Source organism: Bison bison, unplaced genomic scaffold (assembly GCF_000754665.1).
Source record: "Bison bison bison isolate TAMUID 2011002044 unplaced genomic scaffold, Bison_UMD1.0 scf7180017846433, whole genome shotgun sequence".
Classification (NCBI taxonomy): Eukaryota; Metazoa; Chordata; class Mammalia; order Artiodactyla; family Bovidae; genus Bison; species Bison bison.
In genome coordinates this window covers 3,141-17,543 of record NW_011477006.1, presented here as the reverse complement: position 1 = coordinate 17,543, position 14,403 = coordinate 3,141, and the positions used below count along the sequence as shown (strand labels likewise).

At 37.2% G+C, this 14,403-nt stretch overlaps 2 protein-coding genes and 1 pseudogene across 2 annotated transcripts; all 3 read left to right on the top strand.

The window, feature by feature from the left end:
• Window positions 1-244: 244 nt before the first annotated feature.
• On the top strand, window positions 245-1,235 carry LOC104988421 (olfactory receptor 5AP2-like). Its single transcript, XM_010839739.1, is given in 2 exon segments — window positions 245-1,044; window positions 1,046-1,235. Coding segments are annotated over 2 exon segments (990 nt in total).
• Window positions 1,236-5,734: 4,499 nt separating this feature from the next.
• Window positions 5,735-7,597, top strand: LOC104988415 (annotated as a pseudogene).
• Window positions 7,598-13,135: 5,538 nt separating this feature from the next.
• On the top strand, window positions 13,136-14,068 carry LOC104988408 (olfactory receptor 5M10-like). The gene has a single exon (XM_010839715.1). It carries the CDS (start codon window positions 13,136-13,138, stop codon window positions 14,066-14,068), a length of 933 nt encoding a protein of 310 aa, XP_010838017.1.
• The last annotated feature ends 335 nt before the right edge of the window (window positions 14,069-14,403 follow it).

The following is a 14,403-nucleotide window of genomic DNA, read 5'->3' as shown; positions in this document are numbered from 1 at the left end:
GCCTTCAATCTTTTCCAGACTCAGGGTCTTTTCCAATGAGTCAGTTCTTCACATCAGGTGGCCAAAGTATTGGCATTTCAGCTTCACCATGAGTCTCCTCTGTTCATGGAATGTTCTAGGCAAAAATACTGGGGTGGGTTGCCATTTCCTTCTCCAGGGGATCTTCCCCACCCAAGGATCGAACTTGAAGCTCCTGTATTGGCGAGCTCATTTACCATAGAGCCAGCAGGGAACCCCAAAAGTCATGTATTCATCTGACCAAATAGCATGTTCCATCTTTTCTCTTATTGCAGCCCGTGTCAGATATATGAAAGAGATGCAAACCAGGAATCAAACAGAAGTGACAGCATTTATCCTCTTAGGACTCTCAGACAATTCAGAGCTACAGGTCGTCCTCTTTGGATTATTTCTGTTGATCTATATGGCAACCGTGGTGGGTAATTTGGGGGTGATTGTGTTAATTAAGATAGATCCTTGTCTCCACACTCCCATGTACTTTTTTCTCAGCAGTCTCTCCTTTGTTGATGCCTCTTACTCTTCTTCTGTCACTCCTAAGATGCTGGTGAACCTTGTTGCTGAGAGCAAGGCCATTTCTTTTAATGGGCGTGCTGCCCAGTTCTATTTCTTTGGCTCCTTCCTGGGGACTGAGTGCCTCTTGTTAGCTACGATGGCATATGACCTCTACATAGCCATTTGGAACCCTTTGCTGTATCCAGTTCTCATGTCTGGGAGAATTTGCTTCTTGCTAGCAGCTACCTCATTCCTAGCAGGTTTTGGAAATGTAGCCATACACACAGGAATGACTTTCAAGTTGTCCTTTTGTGGCTCAGATAAGACCAATCATTTCTACTGTGATACACCAGCCCTGCTCAAACTCTCTTGCTCTGATACCCGCATCAACGGCATCGTGATCATGGCTTTCTCCAGTGTTACTGTCACTGGCTGTGTTATGATCATCCTCACTTCCTACCTATGCATCCTCGTTGCCATCTTGAGGATGCCCTCCTTGGAGGGCAGGCACAGAGCCTTCTCCACCTGTGCCTCTCACCATATTCTTTGGGACTATTCTCTTCATGTACTCGCGTCCTAAGACTAGCTACTCAATGGAGCAGGACAAGATTGTCTCTGTCTTTTATACGGTAGTGATCCCTATGCTAAATCCCCTCATCTACAGTTTGAAAAATAAGGATGTGAAAGGGGCCTTAAAGAAGATCTTACAGCAACAGATACTGTGAAACCATGTTACATATCACCCTATTATGTGGAATAAGAATGTTTTCATGTTAATTGTATTGTCTAATTGCTTGAACTTTTTTTCTGTGTTAAAGTATATTGTGTAAAATGAGATGCATTCTTAAATTCCTGGTGTCCTAAATATGTATTTATTAGCCTATAGTATGAATCAATACAGTGAAGGAAGGCAGTGTCTGGCAAAATATCAAAATACTTGGAATTGGCTGGCCTAGATTTAAATCTCAATGTCAAATTTGAGCTTTTTCACTCTTATATATAGAATATATATATATATATATATATGACTTTGATTGGATCTTGGAAAATAGACTCTGAGACAGATATTTGTATTTAGGAAATTTACTGGAGAGTGTTCCCAGGAACAATACTGATAAAGAAGTAAGGGAAAACGGATTGGGTAGAAGAAACTAATTTATGATGAAATTGCAACAGAGTATTCAGCCAGTTCCATGTGGAGATCTGGAGCTGAGGTTATCCTTCTCAGAGATGTTTCAAATTTGAACAGGTATTTATACCTCCATAATAACCTGCTTTAGATATGGGTCACCCACTGGAAGCAGTCTAACTTTCAGAATGACAATGCCTTTCAGCAGGGATATTCCAAGAGTAGAGCTCAGCTATGAGGTGTGAGCTGTCGATGCCCTAGGAAGCTGGGGAAGTAAATACTTCAATACTGAAAGTCCAATCTGGGTAGTATATCACAGCATCTATTGTAAATAGTAACACTCTTCCATTCACATGGATGTCAATAGTACCAAATACTATAGAAGAAAGTCTTAGCTGTTTAATAATAAGGGTGCCATAGCAATAATGGGGGTATAGTTTACTGACTTTGTGAATTAATTGAAATATTTAAGTGTAGTAATCTCAAAGTCAAAGTGTTCTAACTTTTTATCTGTAGCCCAGCCAAAGTTTCACATAATTTTCAATAAACAGTTATCAAACACAATTATTTATTTATTGCTCATTGTAGTGGGGTCAGGGCTGTCAATGTTGGAACAACAGGGAAAAAACTGTCTTTCATGAGATGATATGTTGAAGAAATAATTTCAAATCGGCTAAATGTCTGTTTCCTATGTCTTTCCATCCCACTCTCCACTACAGACCTGAAGGTGGAATACCAATGTTCCAAATGAGACCACTTCATCCCCAAAAGGTTTGTTAGAGACCACAAAGGAGGAGGTAACTCATCTTATCCCCCAGGAACAACCCTCCAATCTCCTGTTAATTCCACGTTTAATTATTAACCAACGTTTCTCTCAAGGACATTAGTGGAAAAATGTATTCAGCAGATAACACATGCTGAAGATACACCACGTGAGAAAACAAAATTATTGATTTCATTAAACTTGTTTTTGAGTGAGGAAGACTTTATTGTCAACAGCAAAGTGTGTATGCATGTGTGCACAGGCATTTGCTCCTGTTTGTGTGGGATGCATGTGTGTGACACGGATAAGAGTTGTGCTTTAAATAAATTAAAGTGAGAGAAAAGGGTTGCATGGGAGTAGAGCAACCTGTGGAAATAACATTTGAGCAAGTCCTGCATAGGAATAACATTGCATGAATATCTGTGGTGAATCAAAGGCCCTGAGGTGAGATCCTCCTTGGTTTGTTAAAAGAATAGTAAGGGAACAAATTATACATGGAACAGAGTAAGCAAATAAAAAGAGAGAAAAAACTGCAATTTCAGGAAGGTGTTTGGGGAGTGGTGGATCAATTGGAGTAGATTATGGTAACTCATTCCAGTATTCTTGCCTATTAAAATAGATATGAGTATGGATTATATTTTCAGTGGAATTGTGAATTTTTGAGGCAAGACCTAATAAATTTTATATCATTTAATTTAATTCAGTGTTATTCACAATGGAGTCTTAAGACCATAAAATACATTTTGTACTTCAAATGCCTAACTCACTCACAAAGGTATAAGTGACTCCCTGGGGAGAAAATAGTTCAATTATCTCAGTGAAAAAAAAGTGGATGTCTTAATTTTGGGATAGTATATTTCAGGCTTTCATTTTTTTAGTGTTTTGCAAAGATGATTAAATCTCAAGAGCATCATCACAACCTTAATAATCTGACCCTCAGCCTCAAATTCAGAAGTAGCATCTTATATTCTTTGTTGAATTAATTAACCATATCTTAAGTCTGTCACAGCTGAGTTCCTTAGGCCACTTCCATTTTCATCAAAGCTATAAATTTCACACTGTAGGGGAAAAAAAATTGTATTCCTCCAAAAAGCAATAAATAAAACTAAACTTATAAACACCACTACTTTCAGTGAGTATGTCTTAAGGACAGCAGGTAAGATGATTTGATTTATCTCTAACTGGTTAGATATAGAAAGCTTCAAAGAGGATTCAAAAAGCATTCAAGGAATTAAGACAAAAGCCTCTCAGTGCTCTGTGACAACCTGGAGGGATAGGGTTGACAGGGAGGGAACCTCAGCATGGAGGGGACACACATGTGCCTATGGAAAATTCATATTGATGTAGGCAAAAACCATCACAATATTGTAAAGTACTTATCCTCCAATTAAGATCAATAAATAAAAATGTTAAAAACACTATGTCTCTAAATTGCAATGTCTGAAACACTGAATTGAAGGTTAGCAACTAAACTAACACAATTTTTTTTTTTTAGAAGAAAGAAGTTTAGGACAACTAATAAGAGATGAGGACTTTATAGAATATTCAACCTATTCATACACATACAAACACACATGTACACATGCATCTCTCTGTGTATATATGTGTGTTTTTGTGTGTGTATGAAGCTGCTGCTGCTAAGTCGCTTCAGTCTTGTCCGACTCTGTGCGACCCCATGGTCTGCAGCCCACTAGGCTCCTCTGTCCATGGGATTTTCCAGGCAAGAGCACTGGAATGGGTTGCCATTGCCTTCTCATGTATGAAGCAGGGAAATTTAATTAATTTTGTGCAGAAAGAGTGCCAAGGCACTTGGCATATTTAATACACTGTGTAGTACATTAAATAAAATTATTTTATGCTCTTATATGCACACTTTGAGAAACTACTGCAATTGTCAGCCTTTATCTATATATCTATATACATAAACATATGTAAACACATACACACATATATGATCATATATGTCATATAGGATATAATTTATATCATATAGATAGATGTATATATATTTATATGTATAAAGTAGAGATCTACAAAATGGCTGTGAATTTTTTTAAGTGGTATTTTATAGGGTGGAATTTAACTGATTTTAGAGAAAGAATGGTCAGTTAAAGGACTATTGTAGTAATCTAGGTGAAAGATGATGTTGACTTGAGCCTTAATGGTAGAAATAAATAAAGTTGGCTTGTTGACGTAGACATTTCAAAAATAGAGACAACATGATTATCTGATAGACTAGTTACATAGTATGTGAGAAAGAAAAGAACAATTTCTTTAATATTTATTTGCCTGTATTTATTCTTTATTTGAACACATGGAAGTAGAGAGTTGTCACTGACTTGAGACAGACAAAGTTATGTTTGGGAAAATTAAAGGAAGACATGAGCAAATCAGCTTTGAGTTAGGTTGAGTCATTATTTGATATTAGTATGAAAATGTGAGTAAGTGATTGCATTATAAGTCTAGGATTTGGGAAAGAGGTCGGGGCTGAAATAAATTCAGGAGTTGTAAATATATAGATAGTATTTATAGTCATGAGACTGAATAAGATCATGAAGGTAGAGTGTAAATAGGAAAAAAAAATAGAAGAAGATCACAAATGAGTTCTGAGCTACTCCAATCTTAACAGTCAGAGAAAAGAGGAATAAACAAAGAAGGCTGAGAAGGAGCAGCCCATATGGTAGGAGGAAAACTCAGAATGGTGTGTCCTGGGAGACAAGAGATGATAGTTTTTCAGGGAGTAGTTAGCAATTAACTCTGCCAAATATTATCAATAGATCAAAAAGATGAAGATTGAGAATTGACCACTGAATTTAGCAGCATAAAGAACCCTAACAACCTCGACAAGAACAATTTCTGTGGAGTGATGGAGTGAAAATTTGATTAGAGTGGGCTTAAGAGAAAACAGGAAAAAAACCAAACTGAATTCAGAAAGTATTTATTATATATCCAAGTATGTCTTACATTTCATTGCCAAAGAGAATGTAAAGGAACTGGATGATAGACAGTGAAGGCAAAAAGGTCAACGGAAGAGGTGAAAAACTTGGGGAGGTAAGGTAAGATATAGACAAGCAGGGGCTGATTATCAACAATTTCACACATGCATGGATAAATGCTCATTTTAAAATAAAAGTTACTGAGTTCACTTAAGAAATCTTTTTGTTGTTCTGCAGTTAAAAAAATAAAAAGCGTTAATATACATGTTCTTTGGACATTTTAGAAGTAATTCTACAGTAGAGAATAAACTGTTTGATTTTCTTTTTTTTTCATAATTTATATCACCAATTTCTTTCTTATCTCAGCAAGCAAATCATCCATTCTGAGACAAAGGGATGAGCAACCATTCGACAGTGACTGAATTTATTCTCCTGGGGTTCAGCGATCATCCAGAGCTACAGTCTTCTTTTTATGGTATTTCTAGTCATCTGTATGATCACTGTGTTTGGAAATCTTGGCATGATCCTCTTAATCAAGATTGACTCACATCTCCACATGCTAATGTATTTTTTCCTCAGTAACCTGTCCCTTGTTGACTTCTGTTACTCTTCTGTCATTGCCCCTAAAATGCTCATAAATTTCTGGGCAGAGAACCCAGTCATTTCATTCAATGAATGTGCCACTCAGTTCTTCTGTTTTGGTTCTTTTGCTGGCATTGAGGGATTCCTGTTGACCGTGATGTCCTATGACCATTATGTGGCCATCTGCAAACCTCGCCTTTACACGGCCACTGTGTCCCCCCCAACTTAATGTCCTACTGATGTTGACCACATACCTCACTGGCTTCATAAATGCTGCCATTCACATGGCCTCACCTTCCAGCTGCCTTTCTGCCACTCCAGTGTCATCAACCACTTTTTCTGTGACATTCCACCCCTCCTGAAACTCACTTGTTCAGACACTCGTGTCAATGAAGCTGTCATTCTTGCTTTTGCCAGTTTTAATGAGCTGAGCTGCCTCCTGACCAGTCTCACTTCCTATCTCTGCATCCTCACTGCTGTCGTGAGGATCCACTCTGCTGATGGAGGCACAAAACCTTCTCCACCTGTGCGTCCCACCTGATGGTGGTCACCATCTTCTCTGGCACAATCCTGTTCATGTATCTGCACCCCAGCTCCAGATACTCAATGGACCTCCAGATACTCAAGTATCTAGACCTCCAGATACTCAAGACCAAGTGCTGTCTGTGTTTTATATGGTGGTCATCCTCATGTTAAATCCTCTCATCTGAGAGGATAAGTCTGAGAAATAAGGAGGTCAAAACTTCCTTTGGCAAAAAATTTTTTAATTTAAATTTATATATTTTAATTGGAGGCTAATTACTTTACAATATTGTATTAGTTTTGCCATACATCAACATGAATCTGCCATGAGTGTACACGTGTTCCCAATCCTGAACCCCCCTCCCCGTACCATCTCTCTGGGTCATCCCAGTGTGCCAGCCCTTTTTAAAACATTCTCTTTTTGCTTCTGTACTTAGAATTGCCAAAGCGTGGGCTTTTAGGGCTCAGAGGGAACTTAGAAATGGTCAAATCCACATGTGTTTACTCTGGCTCCATGTCATTCTATCACGAGGTTTCCTGTTTTGTTTTTGCTTTTTTTTTCTACTAGTGGAATTGGACCAAATATTCCAAGCATCCTCAGGAATATGATTGCTCTATATAAATCTCATTTATTCCAGAGAACATATATGCTTGAAAAAACAAATTATCATAGTTCAACTCCCTATTTAGAAGCATAAAACCCAAAATAGACATACCTAAAATATAGTGTAGGCTTTGTTCTAGACCACTGCAATACATAAACGGCATAATAAAGCAAATTACACAATTTTTTGGTTTCCCAGCTCATGTAACAGTTATATTTATATTATATTATAGTCTATTAAGTATGCAACAGCATTATGTGTAAAGCGTATATATTTTAGTTAAAATACTTTATTAAAATCTAGTCTTCAGTGAGTTACAATCATTTTACTGGTGAAGGATATTGCTTTACTGCTGATGACTGCTGACTGCTCAGGGTGGCAGTTGCTCAAAATGTGGACTAATGCAGCAATGAAGTTTGCTACATCAATTGACATTGTCACAGAAGATTTGCCTGTAGCATGTAATGCTGTTCCACAGCATTTTACCCACAGCAGAACTTTGAAAGCTCAAATTGATACTCTCAAAGGCTGTCACTGCTTTATCAACTAAGTTTATGTAATATTCTAATTTTTTTGTTGTCATGTCAACAATCTGTACAACATTTTTCACCAGCAGTGATTCCATCTCAAGAAACGATATGCTTTGCACATCCACAAGAAGCAAGTCCTCATCCACTAAAGTTTTATCCTGAGATTGCAGCAATTCAGTCACATCTTCAGTCTCTACTTCTAATCAAGTTCTCTTACTATTTCCACTACATCTGCAGCTACTCTCTCCACTGAAATTTTGAACTCCTCAAAGTCATTCATGAAGGTGGGATACAACTTACCCCAAATCCTGTTAATGTTAGTATTTTTACATCTTCCAAATGGATCATGAATGTTCTTAATGGCATTCACAATAATGAATCCATTCTGGAAGCTTTCAATTTCCTTTGCCCAGATATCAAAGAAATCACTAACTACAACAGCCATAGCCTTACAAAACATATTTTTAAAATAATAACATCTGAAAGTTGAAATGATATCTTGATCTGTAGGCTGCAGAATGGATGGGGAATGTGATTGCTCTGTTGTGTTAGCAGGCATAAAAACAGCACATATCTTGTTGTACATCTCCATTAGAACTCTTGCGTGAACAGGTGCATTGTCAATAAGTAATAGTACTTTAAAAAGAAATCTTATTTTCTTCCTTTTATTTTATTTTTTTCTGAGCAGTAGATCTCAACAGTGAGCTTAAAATATTTAGTGAACCATGCTTCTCAGGCGGCACTAGTGGTAAAGAACTCGCCTGTCAGTGCAGGAGATACAAGAGACGTGGGTTCAAACTTTAAGTCGGGAAGATTCCCCTGGAGTAGGCATGGCAACCAACTCCAGTATTCCTGCCTGGAGAATCCCATGGACAGAGGAAGCCTGGCAGGCGACAGTCCATAGTGTAGCACAGAGCTGGACACGACTGAAGCAACGTAGCAGCAGCAGCATGTTGTAAGCAGATGTGCTATCATCTTACACTGTTGTTTTATTTATAGAGCAGAGGCAGAGTAGATTTAGCATACTTCATAAGGGCCCTAGAATTTTCAAAGTGGTAAATGAGCATTGGCTTCAATTGAAGCCTTGAGCTACATTAGCCCCTAACAAGAGAGTCAGTCAATCCTTTGAAGGTTTGAAGTGAGGCAAACCTTGTCCTTTGAAACTTTGACTTCTCTTTAGCTTTGGAAGTCCTAGATAACATCTCCTTTCAATATAAAGCTATTTCACCCTTATTGAAAATATCTTGTTCAGTGTAGCTAAATTTATTGTTTTGAATGCTGTAGTTCCTTACTAACTCTTAAAATTAGATAGTGTAAATCATTTAAAGATTTTTCTTCTGTCTCAAAATTGTTTTGGATAATTTAAGAATGTTTTTTTTTAAATAATCACTATATACCTTAGAATCAGTTTGTCTATTAAAAATAAGCAAGCTGAACTGGCATTAAAACCATTGATCAATTTTAGACAAATTGGTAACTTAAAAATATTGGACTTAAAACTACTGAATATTACAATCCACAAGGAAGATATATCTCTCCATTATTTAAGTCTCCTTTAATTTCTCTATACATGCAATGTTTTGTGGTTATCAGTATGTAACTCTTGAAGTTTTATGAAAAAATCATTTTTAAGTGGCTTACTCTTTTGATGTTATTATAAGTGATATATGCTGCTGCTAAGTCACTTCAGTCGTGTCCGACTCTGTGTGACCCCATAGACGGCAGCCCACCAGGCTCCCCCGTCCCTGGGATTCTCCAGGCAAGAACACTGGAGTGGGTTGCCATTTCCTTCTCCAGTGCATGAAAGTGAAAAGTGAAAGTGAAGTCGCTCAGTAGTGTCCGACTCTTAGCGACCCCATGGACTGCAGCGTACCAGGCTCTTCCATCCATGGGATTTTCCAGGCAAGAGTACTGGAGTGGGGTGCCATTGCCTTCTCCAAGTGATATATAGAAGCATTTGTTTTCTAGTTATGGTTGGCTTTTACATAACAATATAAATAATCTATGCATATTGATCTTTACCTTGTGACCTTCCACTATGTAGGCTTAGCTTTTCTTCTGCATATTAAAAAATGGGATGTACAACTTAATGATCACCACAATAAATCTAGTTAACATTTTATTTGTGTATCTTAAAAGGAGATTCTATATAAACTATTCGGAGAAGGCAATGGCACCCCACTCCAGTACTCTTGCCTGGAGAATCCCATGGACAGAGGAGCCTGGTGGGCTGCAGTCCATGGGGTCGCTAAGAGTTGGACACGACTGAGCGACTTCACTTTCACTTTTCACTTTCATGCACTGGAGAAGGAAATGGCAACCCACTCCAGTGTTCTTGCCTGGAGAATCCCAGGGACGGGGGAACCTGGTGGGCTGCTGTCTCTGGGGTCGCACAGAGTCAGACACGACTGAAGCGACTTAGCAGCAGCAGCAGCATATAAACTATTAAGCGATCTATGAATAGGATGCTTTTATTTTTTTCCCCTTTCAATCAATACACTTTTATTACATAGATTAGAACTTCCAGTATATTATTGAATCTGCCATAACCAAAAATATAGTGAATTAAATAATCATAAGAACACAAATAGCAGAGTCAGTGGGATAGTTTCAATTATCTGACTGTTTGACATTTGTGTAGCTAAAACAATTATGTGTTCTTTTAGCAGACACGTGTCAACTGGTCATTGCAATTGAAGCAGAGTGATATTAACTAAGGCATTTGTGTCTTCAAATATAAATTAAATAGAATCTCCTGAAGGCTTTCTAGGAAAATAAAATAAGAATGCTGAAAATCCTTCTTTTAACCAGGATCAATGGTAGATAGGTAAATTCTGTGCCCTCCAGTATTATTTGTTGTTATACATGTAAAATAAATAAGCATTTACTTCTTATGCATGAACTTTTGATCAAATGATCCCATACTGAAAAGTATTGTTATTTTGCCTTTCCAGAGTTAATTCACTACTTTTTTCTTACTTGTTCAATTGCTACTGAGTTAGTCCTACCTCTTCTTGGAAAAATCTGTTTGTAAATATTATGATTATTACAACATTATTCTATATTAAAGTATATCAGGATGTAGTGGTGGTGGTGGTTTAATCACTGAGTCCTGTCCAACTCTTGTGTGCCCATGGACTGTAGCCCACCAGGCTCCTCTGTCCATGGGATTCTCCAGGCAAGAACACTGGAGTGGGTTGCCATTTCCTTCTCCAGGGGATCTTCCTAACTCAGGGCTTGAGCCAGTGTTTCCTGCTTGGCAGGCAGATTCTTTATTATCTGAGCCACCAGGGAAGCCCATATCAGAATGTACTTACATACATATATAAGTACTTTAGGAAACCAGTGCTGATATTCAGCTTAAAGAAGGGTCAAACCTTCAAGTATCTTTATGCAAGATAAGGAATCTTTACATTAAGGGGTCAGGAAATAAGAGCTCTACTATTCTACAATTAGCCTTACAATCATATAAGAAACTTTTATTTCATGGGAATATTTAGGATTTTACACTTTAAAATTTTATTTAATTTGTTCAAGGAATCAAGGTAAAACAGAAAATGTTGGGATAAATAAATATTTTTGACCCCAATCTGAAAAATACACCATTATGCTCAAATCTCTCCTAATGTGCTAAGTTGATGACAATATACATTTTTATAGTGATATACAGCTTTATTTCACTGACTGATTTCTCAGACTATAACCCAGTATTTGGAAATCTAAAACAATCAGAGATGCCTCTCTTGTCTTAATGAGACTCTACTTTAATTCCTTTGATTGAATTGGCTGGAGTTATCAATGCCCTGGAAGATAGAGGCTACTGAGACCATCTATGGATTCCTTTATTCTCTAACAAATGCAGTATCAAACAACATTCAGATATTCTTTACTCATATTTGACCTTTCCTCCTAAATCACCAATTTTGTGATACATCAATTTTATGAATGATCCTGGTTCTCAGTCACTTTTAGACACAAAAAATGCAAAATTCATCCAACCATATTTTTGTCCATTCATACTATTAAAAGTGATGGTGAACTTCTTTATTTTTGCCTAAGATTTCAGCCACATAGTATAAAGCAGCATACAAAGATGTTGCATACAGATTTTGGTCTTGAAGGAAAATTAAAGATCTCAAAACATGAAATTAAGGTTATGCCCTTGAGGGAACAAAATCTATCTTAATTGGATTATAAGAATTAAAAAAAAATACTCTAGGGAATATTCCTAAGAAACACTATAAATCTTCCCACCTGTTTTAGAAAATATAGTAATTCAGTTTTACACGTAAGTCATTTTCTACATTTGTTCACTAAAAATATGTTTTTTATTTTGTGTGAAAATTAATATTCTCACCAATACTGAAAAAATTATTTTCATCATATATACTTTCTATTCAAATGTTAATATTTCATGGCATCTCTGAAAAATCAAGTATTATATACAGGCTCTTCTGATGTGTATGTGAAAACTAAATTTAAAAAGCCTTAAGGTGAGATTCTTGAGGCATAATGCTTCCAGTCATATCTTACTTTCCCAAAAAAACAAAAACAAAAACCAGAAATGATAATTCCAGCTGGGAGCTAAGTCTACATTTAAATATTATCCTGATGTGTTTTCCTAAACAAATATATTCAGAGGTGTGTCAGTTTTAAAAAATAATGGAAACAAATTCCTCTTCAGGTATTTGAATTCTTTATTTACTGTTCAAATTCTGCCCCCTCAGATTTTCTTTGAATGGCCATCTAAAAGCACTCCACCTTTAATTTTCCTCATAGTGTTTTCTTCTAAGTGACACACTGCGGTAAACGTTTGTCTATGTGCTAAATATCTATTACCTCTCTTACAATATATGGTTCACCGGGATAGGTAATTTGCTCACTCATGTAACCCCAGAAGCTAGAATAGAAAAAAAAAATGCCTCCATAAATAATGAGTGGGTGAATTTAAAAAGCAGAAAGAACAATTCTTCATTCTGTACCTTCTTAGCCATATGTCAAGAGATGCATCTACTAATTAAATGTCTTCTGAATGAATTTAAGCTAGATAAGTATGGGTTTCAGGAGAAAATGCTGGATTGAACATGTCTTCTAATGTGTGTCAAAAACAATAGTGTATCAGAGGTGAAGGGACCATAGAAACTCGGCATCCTTCATTTGTCCATTTGAATGATGCCACTGACCTGCTGCTTTCCAGACCTGGTTTTCATTCTTTTGGCTTTCTTTTTCACAGAATTTGAAAAAAAAAAGTACTGAATATGGAGTTTTCCAAGAAAACAGGTTTAATTGTATATGTGTATACAAGATTTACAAATAAGAAGGAGAAAGAGAATGTGTGAGTTTGTGAGTGTGTGCTTCCAGTATATATATAGAAAAATATATCTCAAAGAGATAAGGTGCAAATATTTACATAGATGCTCTGATGCATTGGTTGAGAAGAGTAATTTCCTTATAGAGAGATAGGTCAAAAGTAAATGACAAAAGAATGGAATAAATGCATAATCAGGATCAGATAGAATTCTTCACTTTACCACTTTCAGTTTTTAAGGGATGAGAATATGTCTTCCCCTAACCACACTGCAGTGACTGAATTCATTCTCCTGGGACTCACAGATGACCCAGTGCTACAGAAGGCCCTGTTTGGGGTGTTCCTGGTGATCTACCTAGTCACACTGGCAGGGAATCTGGGCATGATCATGCTGATCAGGACCAATCCCCACCTCCAGACCCCCATGTACTTCTTCCTCAGCCACCTCTCCTTTGTAGACCTTTGCTATTCCTCCAATGTTACTCCAAATATGCTGCACAATTTCCTCTCAGACCAGAAGACCATCTCCTATGCTGGATGCTTCACACAGTGCCTTCTCTTCATTGCCCTGGTGATCACTGAGTTTTATCTCCTTGCTTCAATGGCCTTGGACCGCTATGTAGCCATCTGCAGCCCTCTATATTACAGCACCAGGATGTCCAAGGACGTTTGCATCTTTCTAGTCACAGTCCCTTATACTTGTGGATTCTTCAATGGTCTCTCTCAGGCACTGCTGACCTTTCACTTGTCCTTCTGTGACTCCCTTGAGATCAACCATTTCTACTGTGCTGATCCTCCTCTGATAATGTTGGCCTGCTCTGACACCTATGTCAAAAAGATGGCAATGTTTGTGGTTGCTGGTTTCACTCTCTCGAGCTCTTTGTTCATCATTCTCCTGTCTTATGTTTTCATCATTGCATCTATCTTGGAGATCCATTCTGTGGAAGGCAGGCACAAAGCCTTTTCTACCTGTGGTTCCCACCTGGCAATAGTCACTCTATTTTATGGAACCCTCTTCTGCATGTACTTGAGGCCTCCAGCTGAGAAGTCTGTAAAGGAGTCTAAAATATTTGCAGTCTTTTATAGTTTTTTGAGCCCAATGTTGAACCCATTGATCTACAGTATGAGGAACAAGGATGTGATCCAAGCCATGCAGCAAATGATTAAGAGAAATCTTTCATAAAATTGCAGTTTAAACATCTGTTCACTTGATATGACTAAGTGTCCATAACAACTTTGTGTTATAGAGATTAGAAATGAGTAACACAGAACTCTGTGATAGAACTCCAGGTTCCTTTTTTTTTTTTTTGAGGATCAAATCATTTAGACATTGGGACATGACATATAGCAATCTCTTCTTTTGTTTAAGCAAAAAGCTGTGTTTCACCCTTAGCCAACAGAATATTCTGATGTCAAGATTTATATCCAGTTTGAAAATGTGTTTTAAAATCATTGTAAAGTACTTAACATTTTGCCTAAATTTTGTAGTCTTGAAAACCACTGTGGCTTTTAGGACCC